Source organism: Chrysemys picta, chromosome 14 (assembly GCF_011386835.1).
Source record: "Chrysemys picta bellii isolate R12L10 chromosome 14, ASM1138683v2, whole genome shotgun sequence".
Classification (NCBI taxonomy): domain Eukaryota; kingdom Metazoa; phylum Chordata; order Testudines; family Emydidae; genus Chrysemys; species Chrysemys picta.
This window is the reverse complement of record NC_088804.1, coordinates 401,740-416,411: the sequence shown is the minus strand read 5'-3', so window position 1 is coordinate 416,411 and position 14,672 is coordinate 401,740. Positions and strand designations below refer to the sequence as shown.

At 52.9% G+C, this 14,672-nt stretch overlaps 2 protein-coding genes across 3 annotated transcripts; one reads left to right on the top strand and one right to left on the bottom strand.

Annotated features, from left to right (window-relative positions):
* Positions 1–163: 163 nt before the first annotated feature.
* On the top strand, positions 164–2,373 carry LOC135975654 (uncharacterized). Its single transcript, XM_065567443.1, has 2 exons — positions 164–692; positions 1,759–2,373. Exons 1-2 carry the CDS (start codon positions 164–166, stop codon positions 2,262–2,264), a joined length of 1,035 nt encoding a protein of 344 aa, XP_065423515.1. The 3' UTR covers positions 2,265–2,373.
* Positions 1,437–6,099, bottom strand: LOC135975653 (uncharacterized). 2 transcript variants are annotated; one of them, XM_065567440.1, is made up of 2 exons: positions 5,599–6,099; positions 1,437–3,935 (listed from the first exon to the last, which is right to left on the bottom strand). In XM_065567440.1, exon 2 carries the CDS (start codon positions 3,927–3,929, stop codon positions 2,487–2,489), a length of 1,443 nt encoding a protein of 480 aa, XP_065423512.1. In that variant the 5' UTR covers positions 3,930–3,935; positions 5,599–6,099; the 3' UTR covers positions 1,437–2,486. The 2 variants fall into 2 exon arrangements, with proteins under 2 accessions (XP_065423512.1, XP_065423513.1); XM_065567441.1 differs by having other exon boundaries at positions 1,437–3,905.
* Positions 6,100–14,672: the final 8,573 nt, after the last annotated feature.

Sequence of the window (14,672 nt, the reverse complement as noted above, 5' to 3'; positions counted from 1 at the left end):
CTATCCCACAGTGCATCATTGTGACCGCTCTGGACAGCAATCTAAACTCTGATGCACTGGCCAGGTAGACAGGAAAAGCCCCGCGAACATTTGAATTTCATTTCCTGTTTGCCCAGCGTGGAGAGCACAGGTGACCACAGATAGGTCATCAGCACAGGTAACCATGCAGGCCGATAATCGAAAAAGAGCACCAGCATGGACCGTACGGGAGGTACTGGATCTGATCGCTGTATGGGGAGAGGATTCAGTGCTTGCAGAACTTCGTTCTAAAAGACGAAATGCCAAAACTTTTGAAAAAATCTCCAAGGGTATGATGGAGAGAGGCCACAATAGGGACTCAGATCAGTGCCGCGTGAAAGTCAAGGAGCTCAGACAAGCCTATCAAAAAACAAAGGAGGCAAACGGTCGCTCCAGGTCAGAGCCGCGGACATGCCGCTTCTACGCCGAGCTGCATGCAATTCTAGGGGGGGCTGCCACCACTACCCCACCTGTGATCGTGGATTCCGGGTCGGGGATAGTCTCATCAGCTACACCTGAGGATTCTGCCGATGGGGGAGAGGAGGAGGAGGATGAGCTTGCAGAGAGCACACAGCACTCCGTTCTCCCCAACAGCCAGGATCTTTTTCTTACCCTGACTGAAGTACCCTCCCAAGCCAGTACCCAAGACCCTGACCCCATGGAAGGGACCTCAGGTGAGTTTACCTTTTAAAATATAAAACTTGTTTTAAAAGCAAACGGTTTTTAATGATTACTTTGCCCTGAGGACTTGGGATGCATTCGCGGTCAGTTCAGCTACTGGAAAAGTCTGTTAACGTGTCTGGGGATGGAGCGGAAATCCTCCAGGGACATCTCCATGAAGCTCTCCTGGAGGTACTCCAAAAGCCTTGCCACAAGGTTTCTGGGCAGTGCAGCCTTATTCCGTCCTCCATGGTAGGACACTTGACCACGCCATGCTTGCAGCAAGTAATCTGGTATCATTGCCTGACAAAGCCTGGCAGCGTATGGTCCCGGTGTTTGCTGGCATTCAAGCAACATCCGTTCTTTATCTTGTTGTGTAATCCTCAGGAGAGAGATATCACTCATGGTAACCTGGTCGAAATACGGGAACTTAATTAAGGGGACAGAGGTGGCCGTTCCTACTGGGCTGTTTGCCTGTGGCGGAAAATAAATCCTTCCCTGCAGTTAGCCAAGCGCAGATGGGAAATTGGCCCTGAGCTTTTCGCGTTTGGCTAGCAGGGATCTTCCCTGTTACCAGCCACGCGGTGGGGGGAGGGGTACCGTGATCATCCCAGAGAATTTATGGCGGGGGGGGGGGGGCCGGCGGCGGCGGCGGGGGTTAGTTTGGTTCCTGCAGGGATCTTCCCTGATACCAGCCACGCGGTGGGGGGAGGGGTACAGCGATCATCCCAGAGAATTCATGGGGGGGGGGGGGGTGGTTAGTTTGTTTTCTGCTGCTGAATGTTAACAGAAAAACCGCAGCACTCTACAGGCTATGCTTGGTATGTGGGAAAGGAGGGCGCAGAAGCTGTAAGAGAATGGCTTACCATGGCCGCATGCAAGACAAATTCTGTTGCCCAGACCTGTGATCTCTAGTAGCAAAGCCACAGGCACTCAGCATTAAGAGGCAAAATGCGACCTTGCACAGAAATCACATGTGCTATGTAATGTGAATAGTGTTGGTCACCGTGAAAGAGTATAAGCATTGTTCTGAAAAATGTATCTTTTTAAACAATTCTCTCTTTTTTCCCCTCCCTACAGCAGCTGCAAATTCCTCAAGCCTCCCTCCTCCATCCCGAAGGCTATCACAGATAAGGCGTCGTAAGAAGAGAACGCGAGACGAGATGTTTTCTGAAATTATGGAATCCAGCCGCAGTGACAGAGCTCATCTGAATGAGTGGAAGGAAACGGTTGCAAAGTATAGGAAAGAAGCCAGTGAACGTGAGGACAGGAGGGACCAACGTGAGGAGAGGAGAGATGCTCTAGATGAGAGGTGGCGGCAGGAAGATCAGAGGAGGCAGGATGCAACGCTGGGGCTGCTGCGTGAGCAAACAGACATGCTCCGGTGTCTGGTGGAGCTTCAGGAACGGCTGCAGGAAAACAGACTGCCGCTACAGCCCCTGTTCCACCCTCCCCCCTCCCCATGTTCCGTATCCTCCTCACCCAGACGTGTAAGAACGCGGGGGGGGGGGGAGGGGAGGAGGCTCCGTACACCTTCCCATTCCACCCCAGTAGACAGCCCAAGCAAAAGGCTGTCATTTTTTTAACCTTTTTTTAGTGGCCTTTTCCTTCCCACCGATCCTCCTCCCAAATCCCACCCGGGTTCCCTCCCTCTTTTTCTAATCTATTAATAAAGAATAAATGATTTTTAAATGATAGTGACTTTATTTGGTTTGAAAGAAAGCTGGGGGAAGGGGAGGGTGGGTTCCTTACAGAAAATGAGTCAATAAAGGGGGCGGGTTTTCATGAAGGAGAAACAAACAGATATTTCACACTGTAGCCTGGCCAGTCATGAAACTGGTTTTCAAAGCTTCTCTGATGCACAGCGCTTCCTGGTGTGCTCTTCTAATCGCCCTGGTGTCTGGCTGCGCGTAATCAGCAGCCAGGCGATTTGCCTCAGCCTCCCACCCCGCCATAAAGGTCTCCCCCTTACTTTCACAGAGATTGTGGAGCACGCAGCAAGCAGAAATAACAATGGGGAGATTTCTTTGGCTGAGGTCAGAGCGAGTCAATGATCGCCAGGGACCTTTTAAACGGCCAAATGCACATTCTACCACCATTCTGCACTTGCTTAGCCTGTAGTTAAACAGCTCCTGACTCCTGTCCAGGCTGCCTGTGTATGGCTTCATGAGCCATGGCATTAAGGGGTAGGCTGGGTCCCCAAGAATAACTATTGGCATTTCTACATCCCCAACGGTTATTTTCTGGTCCGGAAAGTAAGTCCCTTGCTGCAGCCCTTTAAACAGAGTAGTGTTCCTGAAGACACGAGCGTCATGAACCCTTCCCGCCCAGCCCATGTTGATGTTCGTGAAACGTCCCTTGTGATCCACAAGTGCTTGCAGCACCATTGAAAAGTACCCCTTGCGGTTTATGTACTCGGTGGCTTGGTGCTCCGGTGCCAAGATAGGGATATGGGTTCCGTCTATCGCCCCACCACAGTTAGGGAATCCCATTGCAGCAAAACCATCCACTATGGCCTGCACATTTCCCAGAGTCACTAACTTTCGTAGCAGCACCTGAGTGATTGCTTTGGCTACTTGCATCACAGCAGCCCCCACAGTAGATTTGCCCACTCCAAATTGATTCCCGACTGACCGGTAGCTGTCTGGCGTTGCAAGCTTCCACAGAGCTATCGCCACTCGCTTCTCAACTGTGAGGACTGCTCTCATCTTGGTATTCTGGCGTTTCAGGGCAGGGGACAGCAAGTCACAAAGTTCCATGAAAGTGCCCTTACGCATGCGAAAGTTCCGCAGCCACTGGGAATCGTCCCAGACCTGCAACACTATGCGGTCCCACCAGTCTGTGCTTGTTTCCCTTGCCCAGAATCGGCGTTCCATGGATAGAATCTGCCCCATTAACAACATGATCTCCAAAGCACCGGGGCCCGTGGTTTCACAGAATTCTGTATCCGTGTCCATGTCCATGTCCTCATCATGCTTGTCGCTGCGCTGCCGCCGCCGCTGCCTCCTCGCCTCGCTTTTCTGGTCCTGGCTCAGCATAAACTCCACAAGAACGCGCGAGGTGTTTACAATGTTCATGACTGCTGTCTTGAGCTGAGCGGGCTCCATGTTTGCCGTGGTATGGAGTCTGCAGTGGTCACCCACCCAGGAAAAAAGGCGCGAAATGGTTGTCTGCCGTCCGTTGCTTTCATGCAGGGAGGGAGGAGGTGAGGCTGTACCCAGAACCACCTGCGACGATGTTTTTTGTCCCATCAGGCACTGGGTTGGTGTCATCACATTCATAGAATATAGAAGGGATCTCAGGAGGTCATCTAGTCCAACCCCCTGCTCCAAGCAGGACCAACCCCAACTAAATCATCCCAGCCACCCCCCAGCCCTGCGGCAGCTCCCCTCCACCCTGAGGCCCCCCCCCGTGGCACTTCCCCTCCTGCCCTGAGGCACCCCCCTGTGGCAGCCCCCACCCCCCGGCACGGGGATCCGTGCGGCAGCTCTGACCCAGGGGAACGCCTGGGCTGCCGGCGGTGCCCTGACCCGGGGGTTCCCCTGGGCTGTCGGCAGCGCGCTGACCCGGGGGTTCCCCTGGGCTGTCGGCGGCGCGCTGACCCGGGGGGTTCCCCAGGGCTGTCGGCAGCGGCTCAGACTCCCTCTCCCTCCCAGCGCAGCGGCTGCTGTAAAAAAAAAAATTGGGGGCACCGCCTTTTGGTGCCCCCAAATCTTGGGGCAACCGCCTAGTTGGCCTAAATGGTAGCACCAGCCCTGCACAGAGGGGAGATTGGGGGGCTGACTCTTAGGAGGGAATCCCACCCCCAAATGCCCTGGCTGATAGCCACAAGACGTGAGTGGAAGCTTTGACTCAGGGGCAGGGCGGGCTCTAGGTTTTTTGCCACCCCAAGCAAAAAAATGTTTGGCTGCCCCCAACCCCAGCCCTGGTCTACCCCCCGCAGCCCTCTGCCGCCCCAGCCCTGGGCTCTCCCCCTCCGCCACCTGCCCCAGCCCTGGGCTCTCCCCTCCCACCCGCACCCCCTGCTGCCCCAACTCTGGGCACCTCCCTTTCCCCCCACCAGTGCCCTCCCACCCACACACCCCCTGCCGCCCCAGCCCTGGGCTCTCCCCCCTCCACCTGCACCCCCTGCTGCCCCAGCCCTGGGCTCTCCTGCTCTGAGCAGGGGGTTGGACTAGATGACCTCCTGAGGTCCCTTCCAACCCTGATATTCTATGATTCTCCCCTGCCAACTGCACCCTCCTTCCGCCCCAGTCCTGGGTCACTGGTAACTCACTCCCAGGGCGGGCCATTCAGCAGGAATTTTAGGTGTGCATAGAACACAGACAGGATTGGTTCCAATATGGTTACAGAACTGCAGTAAAGTGGAACAATTTTCAGCTTGTGTGACTGGAGGCTATCTGGATGCATATTATAAGACTGTCCTCCATAAATGAGGAAAAGTTGAGGTGCCTTTATTATTCTTTTGGTCCACTCTTTCTTTCTATGGGGAATTTGCCAATGCAATATCACTGTCTTCCTTTTAAACAAATAAAACTAAAACTAAAAAAAAAGCAATGGCTGTTGAAAATAGCAATTCCAGTCCTAATAACCACTGGGAAGCATTTCTTGCTCAATTTTATCCTACTTTTTCTACAGCAAGTTACAGTGGATCAGTATATTTGATTTGGGAGAAATGAAGTAACAGCCGCCCAAATTGAGCTTGAGCACTCCTGAATTTTGAGGTGTTCAAATCTGGAAGGCAGGTGCTAGATTCCCTTTCTGAATATTAGCTATATCTGGAAAGGAAAAGTCAATTTCTGCTTCCATGGCTCAGAAGTGGAAATCCTCCTACGTGCCTGGTACTGTATCTAAAGCTGCCCAGGTCCAGAACCTCCCCTCCCTTACTTTTCATTTTAAATTCTAGTGGGATCCACATACCTCCCTTGCTAGGCTTCAGATAGAGAGGGGCACTGTCCATTTAGTCCACCCAATTCTTTCTTTGGGGGCTGCCAGGTGAGGTCACACCAGTATCCCTAATCCAGGCTGCGGATGTCTTCTGAAGGGGATATCTGGGGCAAAGCCTTCTACTCCTTGGGCATATTTGTTCCCCGTTCTAGCAGTGAGCTCTCCATTCACAGCAAGCTGCAGCATGGCTCAGTTACCTCACTCCCTCCCCCTCCCTTTCCTGTTGTAGCAGCCAAGGGAATGCTGGGAAATGTAGTTCTTTCCCTGCTCCAGGGCTAGCTCTATAGGCAGGGCGCTAGCCAAGGAACTACAGCTCCCAGGGCCCCCTATTGGTTCTCCGCTCCCATGCTGGCTCCCTGTGCCCCTGCAAATGGGCTGCCCCAAGCACCTGCTTGCTTGGCTGGTGCCTAGAGGATTCCAGGAGTCAGACTGGGGCTGGGACCTGCTGCTAATGGGCAGTTCTTTCCAGGAGCTACAGTCTTGTTCTCTGCTTCCCCCCCCTTGATCAGCAGAGGGGGGAAGCAGAGAACATGCCCTTGGAGGGAGGTAACAGGCTGGGCTTCGCCCCAGATTCTCCATTCTTTCAGCAGGTGGCACTTTTCTGCTGGCAAAGGGCGCTGTGGGATTTGCTGACTCCCTGGTGCAGCTGGCGGTTTGCCCTGCCCATTGCCCACAGCCTGGTTCAGCCAGGTACAAAGGCACCTTTCAGTGATAACAGACAAGCCTGGACCTAGCACCATCTCTGGGCTGCATAACTCTGGGGCTTGGTACAATCAGGGGGAGTTTACCGTTGCCACCTACGTGCAAAGCCAGAATCAGGTGCGATCACTTACTCTGCAGGGCTTTGTATTCGCTGCTGCACAAATAACAGCTGCTGACAGCAGGGATTAGCACTGGGTGCAGCTGAACTGGGCTGGGCTCTGACTCAGCTGCAAGCGTAGGAAAGGAAAACTGTTCTGCCCCAGGTCAGATATTTTTGGGGGGACAGTGCAGGTTTAGATGCAAGATAAGAACGGTTCCCCTGGGAAGAGAACAAAAGAGGGAAGAGTTGGAGCGAAACACACCTGGGTGCGCTTAGCTGCACAGTCTGTAGTTTGAACTGCTGAGCCATGTAGACATACAATCACAAAAGGCCAGATTCCCTGCTGGTGGAAATTGGCTGGTATAAAAGTTCAACAGAGCTGGGCAAAAGGACTGTGAAGGAGAGTTAGAATGTAGGGCATTTCTAGGGTGTTTGGAAAGACTATACCTAGCAGCAGTATCACAAGGTTTGGATGCTTGTAACGCAAATTTCTTGGAAGCTAAAAGATATTGCATTATGGAACTACCAAAGTATGGTCAGAACTTAGGGGAAAACATTTACAAAAAAATCAATTCTTTTCCCCCCCCCTATTTTGCAGTGTTTGAAATGGAGTAATCTTCCATTTTTAAAAATTTGTTACCTTTTAAAAAATGTTAAATTTTCTTTTTTTCCTATTTATTTCTTCCCCCGCCCAGCCCCTTCTTTCCTCTTTCTCAGAAGGTGCAATAAAAATGACTAATATCCAGAGTTTTGTTTGTTTGTTTTCTCCCATTCTGTAACTTTTCAAAACTTCTCTAACTTTAGAAAAGTTTGCAGAGCCGCAACAGAAAAAAGCGAACTGTGGGATTCTGGATCTTTTCAAAACTCCCTCATCTTTTAAAGGATTCCAGAGTAATAAAGTCGCAGCCTTTCCTTCTTCCACTCTAACTTTTCCAAAGTTGAAAAAAGTCTGAAAAGTTTCAGAGTAGAAAGGGAAAAAAGAGAGAAAAGAAAATTGGACCCCCCACTCCAATCTATTCATTTAGTGGGGAAAAAATTAGAGAAAGGGAGAAACTTAAATATGAAATTTCAAACATTTTGGAGTTTTCAAAAACTGAAAGGAAAATTCTCTTTTTTTTTTTTTTTCAAAATTTCCTGTCAAAAATGACATTTTATTTTGAAAAGTTTGATTTCCTAGGAAAAAAACCCTTTTTTGTTGGGAATATACAAATTCTAACTCCTCAGAGAGCGCCTAAGCTAGGCTAAACCCCACTACTCTATGGCACTGATTCTACTGTTACACACGTGTGATCCCCTTCATTTGAATGGGGTCACATGAGGGTAAGTGAGAGCCCACGTTGACCCTGGGTCCAGTAATGTCTGGGAGCTCCAACCTAAATGCCAAATTTGCACAGGCTCTTTAGAGCACCTCCCTATGGGGTTGTGCAGCTGTTGGTACCCGATCCCAGTTTGCCAGGCTGCTACAGTATATCGCAATAAACAGATATGTGCTTGGGGACTGATGTGGAATGAGTCAGTATTTTGGACTTTAATGGGGGTGAGTTAATAAAACAACAGGGATTAAGGCTACAGAATCCTGGCCGTGGGAGCCAGAGTTGCATAAGAGCAGGGGGTGGGGGAGCAGCATCCGAGCAGCAGGGTCTGGAGGCACTGGGATTGGCAGAGGACAGAATGTCTCTGGGGCATGGGGAGTGGAGTTACAAGGTGCAGGGCAGTGGAGAATCAGGCCCAACATAGAGTTGGGTAAAAGTGGGGTCAGCCCAAATCTGACCTCCTATTGTAACAGGCGAGGTTCCTGGACTTAACAGGGCCAGGGTTTCTGGGGTGGAGGGGAACATGCAGTTGGCAGGCATTGTGGAAGACAGGCCCAGGCTGCCCTACATGCCCTTCCCTACCCCATAGGTCCAGGTGCAGGGTGCATGATGGGGTAGGTGGAGGAGCCAGAGGTGAGCTGTGGGAGAAGGAGTGAGCAGCAGCACTGTCATCCATTGGGCAGTGCAGGGGGGCTGCTGGTTGCCTATATTGCTGCCTATATTGGGTTGGTTCAGCCCTGGACTGGGAGGGTACAAATGTGGCATAAAACCACCTTTCTCCACCCCTGCCCCCTTCAGTAGATCTGTGAGGTTTATGTTAGTCCACAGCAAAGAACAGCATCCAGCACCCCCAAACCTGCGGCCTTGTCTAGATGAGAGAGGTCAGTCAACTGAATTGTCCTCTAGTGTAGGGTTACCATATTTGAACATTGAAAAAAGAGGACACTCCATGGGGGTGCCCTTCCCGGTCCCCATTCCAACCCTCTTCCCCAAAGTCCCCGCCCCTTCCCTGCCCCCATTCCAATCCCCTTCCCCAAAGTCTCCGCCCCATCCCTGCCCCATTGGACCCCTTCCCCAAATCCCCAGCCCCGCCTCCTCCCCCTCCCCTGAGCGTGCCACATTCCCCCTCCCTCCAAGCCACACGAAACAGCCGCCTCCTCCCCGGGCTCCAACTTTCCCTGCTCCCGCCGCTCTCCAGTCCGTGCGCCCCTGGCCGGGTGCTTCCCCCACGCAGCAGCAGCTGGAGCCGGGGGGTGGGGGTGGGAAGTTGCTTCGGGCCCCGGCCTGCCCCCGAGCTGGGCTTCCCAGCCCCAACGAGCTCCTACCTGCAAAGCTGCATCCCAGCCGCGGGCTCCCTCTCTGGCCGGGCTGGAGCGGAGAGGTGCTGCTTGCGTGGCCCGGGCCTTGCCCCTGGGCTCAGGGGGGCCTCCACCCCGCTCCCAGCTGGACCTGGCGAGGCTGCAGCAGCTCAGGCCAGGCAGCTGCGGGAGGCGCTGCAGCACGGGCCCTTCGGGCAGGGGGAGCTCGGGCTCCCTGGAGTCGTTGCCATGCGCTGAGAAACTTTCCCCGCGCCGGGACCCTCCCCCCTGGCAGCAGCTCCGCAGGGGGTGGGAGGGGGAGGCAGCCCCGGCTGCACGGACCACTGGCGGGAGGGGGAGACTGAGGCTCTGCCAGAGCCGTGGGGGATGCTCGGAGGAGGGAGAACCGGCCGCGGGTCCATCCCCCCCACTCGCAGCTGGCTGCAGAGACGCCACCGCTCCTAGCCGTGGGGTGCAGGGTTGCTGCAGCCCTGGGGGGGGGGGGTTGCAATCCGCAGGCTGCAGTGAGCTGACACCCCAAGAGGAGAGGGGGCAGTGGGTAGGATTATCATATGTCTGCATTTTCCGGACATTTTTATATATTTAAAAAATCCTCCCAGACGGCGATTAACAACTAAAAAGTGGGACATGTCCGGGAAAATATGGACATATAGTAACCTTACTCTAGTGAGTAGGAAATGCCTTTGCACCCACACACAAATCTAGTGCAATTGGTTTCACTGGCCATCGGTCATTTCAGTTTCTCCAATAGTTTGCAGGGGTCACCTTCAGCTGATATTAGCTCAATCAGCAGAGTCCCTGTGAACACCTCTTCCTGTCAATAGGGTGACCAGATGTCATGTTTTTTGGGGACTTTTTCATATCTACTTGCCTATTACCCCCCCACCCGCATCTCTTTTTCACAGTTGCTGTACCAGTCATGGCAGAAGTAGCCTGGCCTGGCTGGTCACCTTTGTGTACCCTGCTGTGGAGGGGTCATCTTGCCTGGGAGCCCCTTACCCATACAAACAGCCCATGGAGAGCTCACTTGCAAGTCATTTTCAAAGTGAGCCTCTTCTCCACTTGGACCTAGAGAGTGACATCTGCTGTGGACAGAGCACTGGACTGGGACTCAGGAGACGTTGGTTCTATCCCCAGCTTTGCCACTGGCCTGCTGGGTGACCTTGGGCCCCTCTCTGTGCCTCAATTTCCTCAGGTGTAACGGGGAGAAGGATCCTGACCTTTATAAAGCCCTTTGAGATCCACTAATGAGAAGAGCTAGCTGTCACAGAGTCACTGGGCGATGCTCTGGAACTACTCCCTAGGAAGCCAGTCAGGACTCTGGGGGAGCCTCCTCTCTCTGAGCAGACTGTCGTGAGGGCAAGAAGCTTACACAGCTTCTACCTTCCTGGGTCTGACCTCAGAGCATTCAGCATCCCCTTCAACACCGTGTGCTTCCCGCAGCGAGGTCACCCGGGCGGGGCTCCAGAGGAAGCCAAAGGACCCTGCACCCCAACTCCACAGTCAGCAGTGACTCTTAGCCAGCCAGTAAAACAGAAGGTTTATTTGTCGAGAGGTACACAGCATAGAACAGAATTTGTTAGCACAGAAATTAGTGATTCTTAGCCAAGTCCATCTTGGAGCATCCTGGGTCCGATGCCCTGGACTCCCCTTCTTCCAGTCCCACACTACAGCCTGCCTGCTTCCAGCGACCTGACCCCCAACACACCCCTTGCTCCTCCTCCTGGTCTTTGTCCTGCTTTCTGGGCAAAAGGTGTCACCTGATCACATCTCCCTCCTGGGTCTCAAGTTACAAAGGGCACTGGCCATAGCCTATGTACAGACAGCGAGCAGAGAGCCTCAGCAAAAATCACACACCCAATTCCCACCACCAAAGTATTGGTGCAGTATACAGGCAAACTGAGGTACACACAGTCTTAGGACAGTAAGACTCACATGCAACATAACCAGATAAATAAAACCCCACTTTGTCACACTAGCGATTGTCATCCACGTCTCTGGGGTGAGGAGAACATGTAGTCCTGGCAGGGTACCTGCTGCAGGAAAGCCAAAGCCATCCCCACAGTGTCTCAGCAGCTCCCTACCGTGGGCATTGAGAAGCAGAACTGGTGGAGGGGAAGGTACCTCAGAAATATGTCTACAATAACCAAAGCCCACTGTGGCAGGCTGACTGTGATCCACACGACCACAGGCACCAACTTTTTTCTGCGCCAGTGGGTGCTCGCGCCCACAGCCCCACTCCCCGCCCCGACTCCACTCCTGCCCCAAAGTCCCCGCCCTAACTCCACCCCTCCCTGCCCCTATTGGACCCCTCTCCAAATCCCCACCCGGCCCCGCCTCCTCCCCCAAGTGCGCCGCATTCCCCCTCCACCCTCCTCCCTCCCAGGCTTGCCGCGCAAAACAGCTGTTTCGCGGCGCAAGCGCTGGGAGGGAGGGGGGAGAAGCAGGACACGGCGGCGCGCCCAGGGGAGGAGGCAGAGGCAGAGGTGAGCTGGGGCAGGGGGGTGGGGAGTTGCTGGTGGGTGCAGAGCACCCACAAATTTTTCCCTGTAGGTGCTCCAGCCCCGGAGAACGTGCCTATGCGCACAACATGCATCCATTCTACATAGAACCAGTCCAGCTTCTCAGTCAGGATCCCAACACATGAGCTCTGGGAGGACAGATCTGCTGTCATGAGGAGGATGACCTTACCCCCTTTCCAGCCCAGGACTTGGACCCATCCAGCCAGGAGTTGTTTCTGGACACAGGTATGAAGGCCCTAGTGCTGCAAGTAGGGTGATCCGGTCCGATCCGCCGTTCCAGTGAGCCACTTATAGCCGGTACAGCATACTGAAAGACACAGGAAGAGTAGAACGTGCGGCTGCCCTTCTTCGGTGTGGCCGTACCGCCCCCAGCCCTTCCATGGTACTGCATACCTTTGACTCCTGTTCGGGCGGTACAGCCACGCCAGTGGCCTCACGTTCTGCTCCTTTCACCGCTACAGTTCCTGGAAGAGCCCAGAACCTCAGGGCTCTCCTGGGAACCACAGTGGCAAACAGAGCAGAATGTGCAGCTCCTTCGGCGTGGCTGTACCGCCTCCAGCCCTTCCTCACCCCCAGGGCTTCCACGCAGCTGTATGCCTGCGTTTCCTGTCCGGAGTCTATACAGCGGGCATGCTGGAGGACAGGATTTGGGGCGGGGCTGGGCTGGAGGCGATATAACTGCGCCAAAGGATTTGCTGGCATGGGGCTGCCTGACGTTCTGCTCCTTTTGCAGCTGCGGTTCCCAGGAGAGCCCTGCGGTTGAGAAGTCTCTGGCACAGTGGGAGAAGGACAGAGCCCCCCCACACCCTGGATAATGTGGGATGGATCATGGGGAGGGGATAGGGAGAGTGCAGGGCCCGGGCTGGAGTCGGGGCAGGGTCACGTGAGGAGTCATGTGGGGCGGTCACGTGCCCCCCCCTTTAGAATCATAGAATATCAGGGTTGGAAGGGACCTCAGGAGGTCATCTAGTCCAAGCCCCTGCTCAAAGCAGGACCAAACCCCAACTAAATCATCCCAGCCAGGGCTTTGTGAAGCCTGACCTTAAAAACCTCTAAGGACGGAGATTCCACCACCTCCCTAGGTAACCCATTCCAGTGCTTCACCACCCTCCTAGTGAAAAAGTTTTTCCTAATATCCAACCTAAACCTCCCCCACTGCAACTTGAGATCATTTCTCCTTGTTCTGTCATCTGCCACCACTGAGAACAGTCTAGATCCATCCTCTTTGTAACCCCCCTTCAGGTAGTTGAAAGCAGCTATCAAATCCCCCCTCATTCTTCTCTTCTGCAGACTAACAATCCTAGTTCCCTCAGCCCCTTCTCAGAAGTCATGTGCTCCAGCCCCCTAATCATTTTTGTTGCCCTCCATTGGACTCTTTCCAATTTTTCCACATCCCTCTTCTTGTAGTGTGGGGCCCAAAACTGGACACAGTACTCCAGATGAGGCCTCACCAATGTTGAATAGAGGGAATGATCATGTCCCTTGATCTGCTGGTTCTTGTCATTCAGACAGCAAGCAGCAAATACCAGAAGTCCGAAGTGCAAACAATGTGATGTTTATTGGGGTTAGTTTCCACCAAGCATATTTCGAAGCCCTTCACACCAGTCGGGCTTATCTCTATACGCCAATAGAGTTTGTTCCCCGGTGTTCCCTTCCCAGCTCCAACACCACTAAGCATTTACCCCGCGTTCCCCTTCCCACCTCCGACCCCGCAGAGCCTTTACCCAGCGTCCCCCTTCCCAGCTCCAATGCCACAGAGTCTTGCCGGTGTCCCTGTTCCCTATTCCCTGTTCCTGTTTCCCCACTTAGCAAACATGATTCCAATTCCCTTCCCCCCACTTCCTGTTTGACCCCAGTTTATATAGTAATATTCTCAGCTATACTTAACCAATCATTGTACTGAAATTTGACTAACCAATCCTAACATAAAGAACAGGAGTACTTGTGGCACCTTAGAGACTAACAAATTTATTAGTCTCTAAGGTGCCACAAGTACTCCTGTTCTTTTTGAGGATACAGACTAACACGGCTGCTACCCTGAAACCAATCCTAACATATTGTAACATAATTTTCTAACCAATTATATCTCACTATTCTAATTAACTTACACCTAGCAAAATTAATTATATAGCAGACAGAAACAATTAGAGAACCAGACTGATTGACATTAGAAAAGTGGGAGCCACAAAGATAAAACACACAGAAATGAGGGTTTCACAACCACAACCATTGATAAGTGATTTCTTGCCACATAGGTTGCTATCAAACTAAGGCCTGGTCTACACTACGAGTTTAGGTCGAATTTAGCAGCATTAATTCGAATTAAGCCTGGACACGTTCACACGGCGAAGCCCTTTTTTTCAACTTAAAGGGCCCTTTAAACCGGTTTCTTTACTCCACCTCCGACGAGGGGATTAGTGCTAAAATCGGCCTTTGCGGGTCGGAATTGGGGTAGTGTGGACGGAATTCGACGTTATTGGCCTCCGGGAGCTATCCCACAGAGCTTCATTGTGACCGCTCTGGACAGCACTCTCAACTCAGATGCACTGACCAGGGTAGACAGGAAAAGCCCCGCGAACATTTGAATTTCATTTCCTGTTTGCCCAGCATGGAGAGCACATGTGACCATGCAGAGCTCATCAGCACAGGTAACCATGATGGAGTCCCAGGATCGCAAAAGAGCTCCATCATGGACCGAACGGGAGGTATGGGATCTGCTCGCCATATGGGGAGATGAATCAGTGCTAGCTGAACTCCGTAGCAGTAAACGAAATGGCAAAATATTAGAAAAGGTCTCAAAGGCCATGAAGGACAGAGGCCATTACAGGGACGCACAGCAGTGCCGCGTGAAAATTAAGGAGCTAAGACAAGCCTACCACAAAGCCAGAGAGGCAAACGAAAGGTCCGGGGTAGAGCTGCAAACATACCGCTTCTATGCGGAGCTGCATGCGATCCTAGGGGGTGCAGCCACCACTACCCCAACTGTGTGCTATGACTCCGTCAATGGAGAAACACGCAACAGGGAAGCGGGTTCGGGGTACGAGGAAGATGAGGATGAAGATAATGTAGATAGCTCACAGCAGCAAGGAAG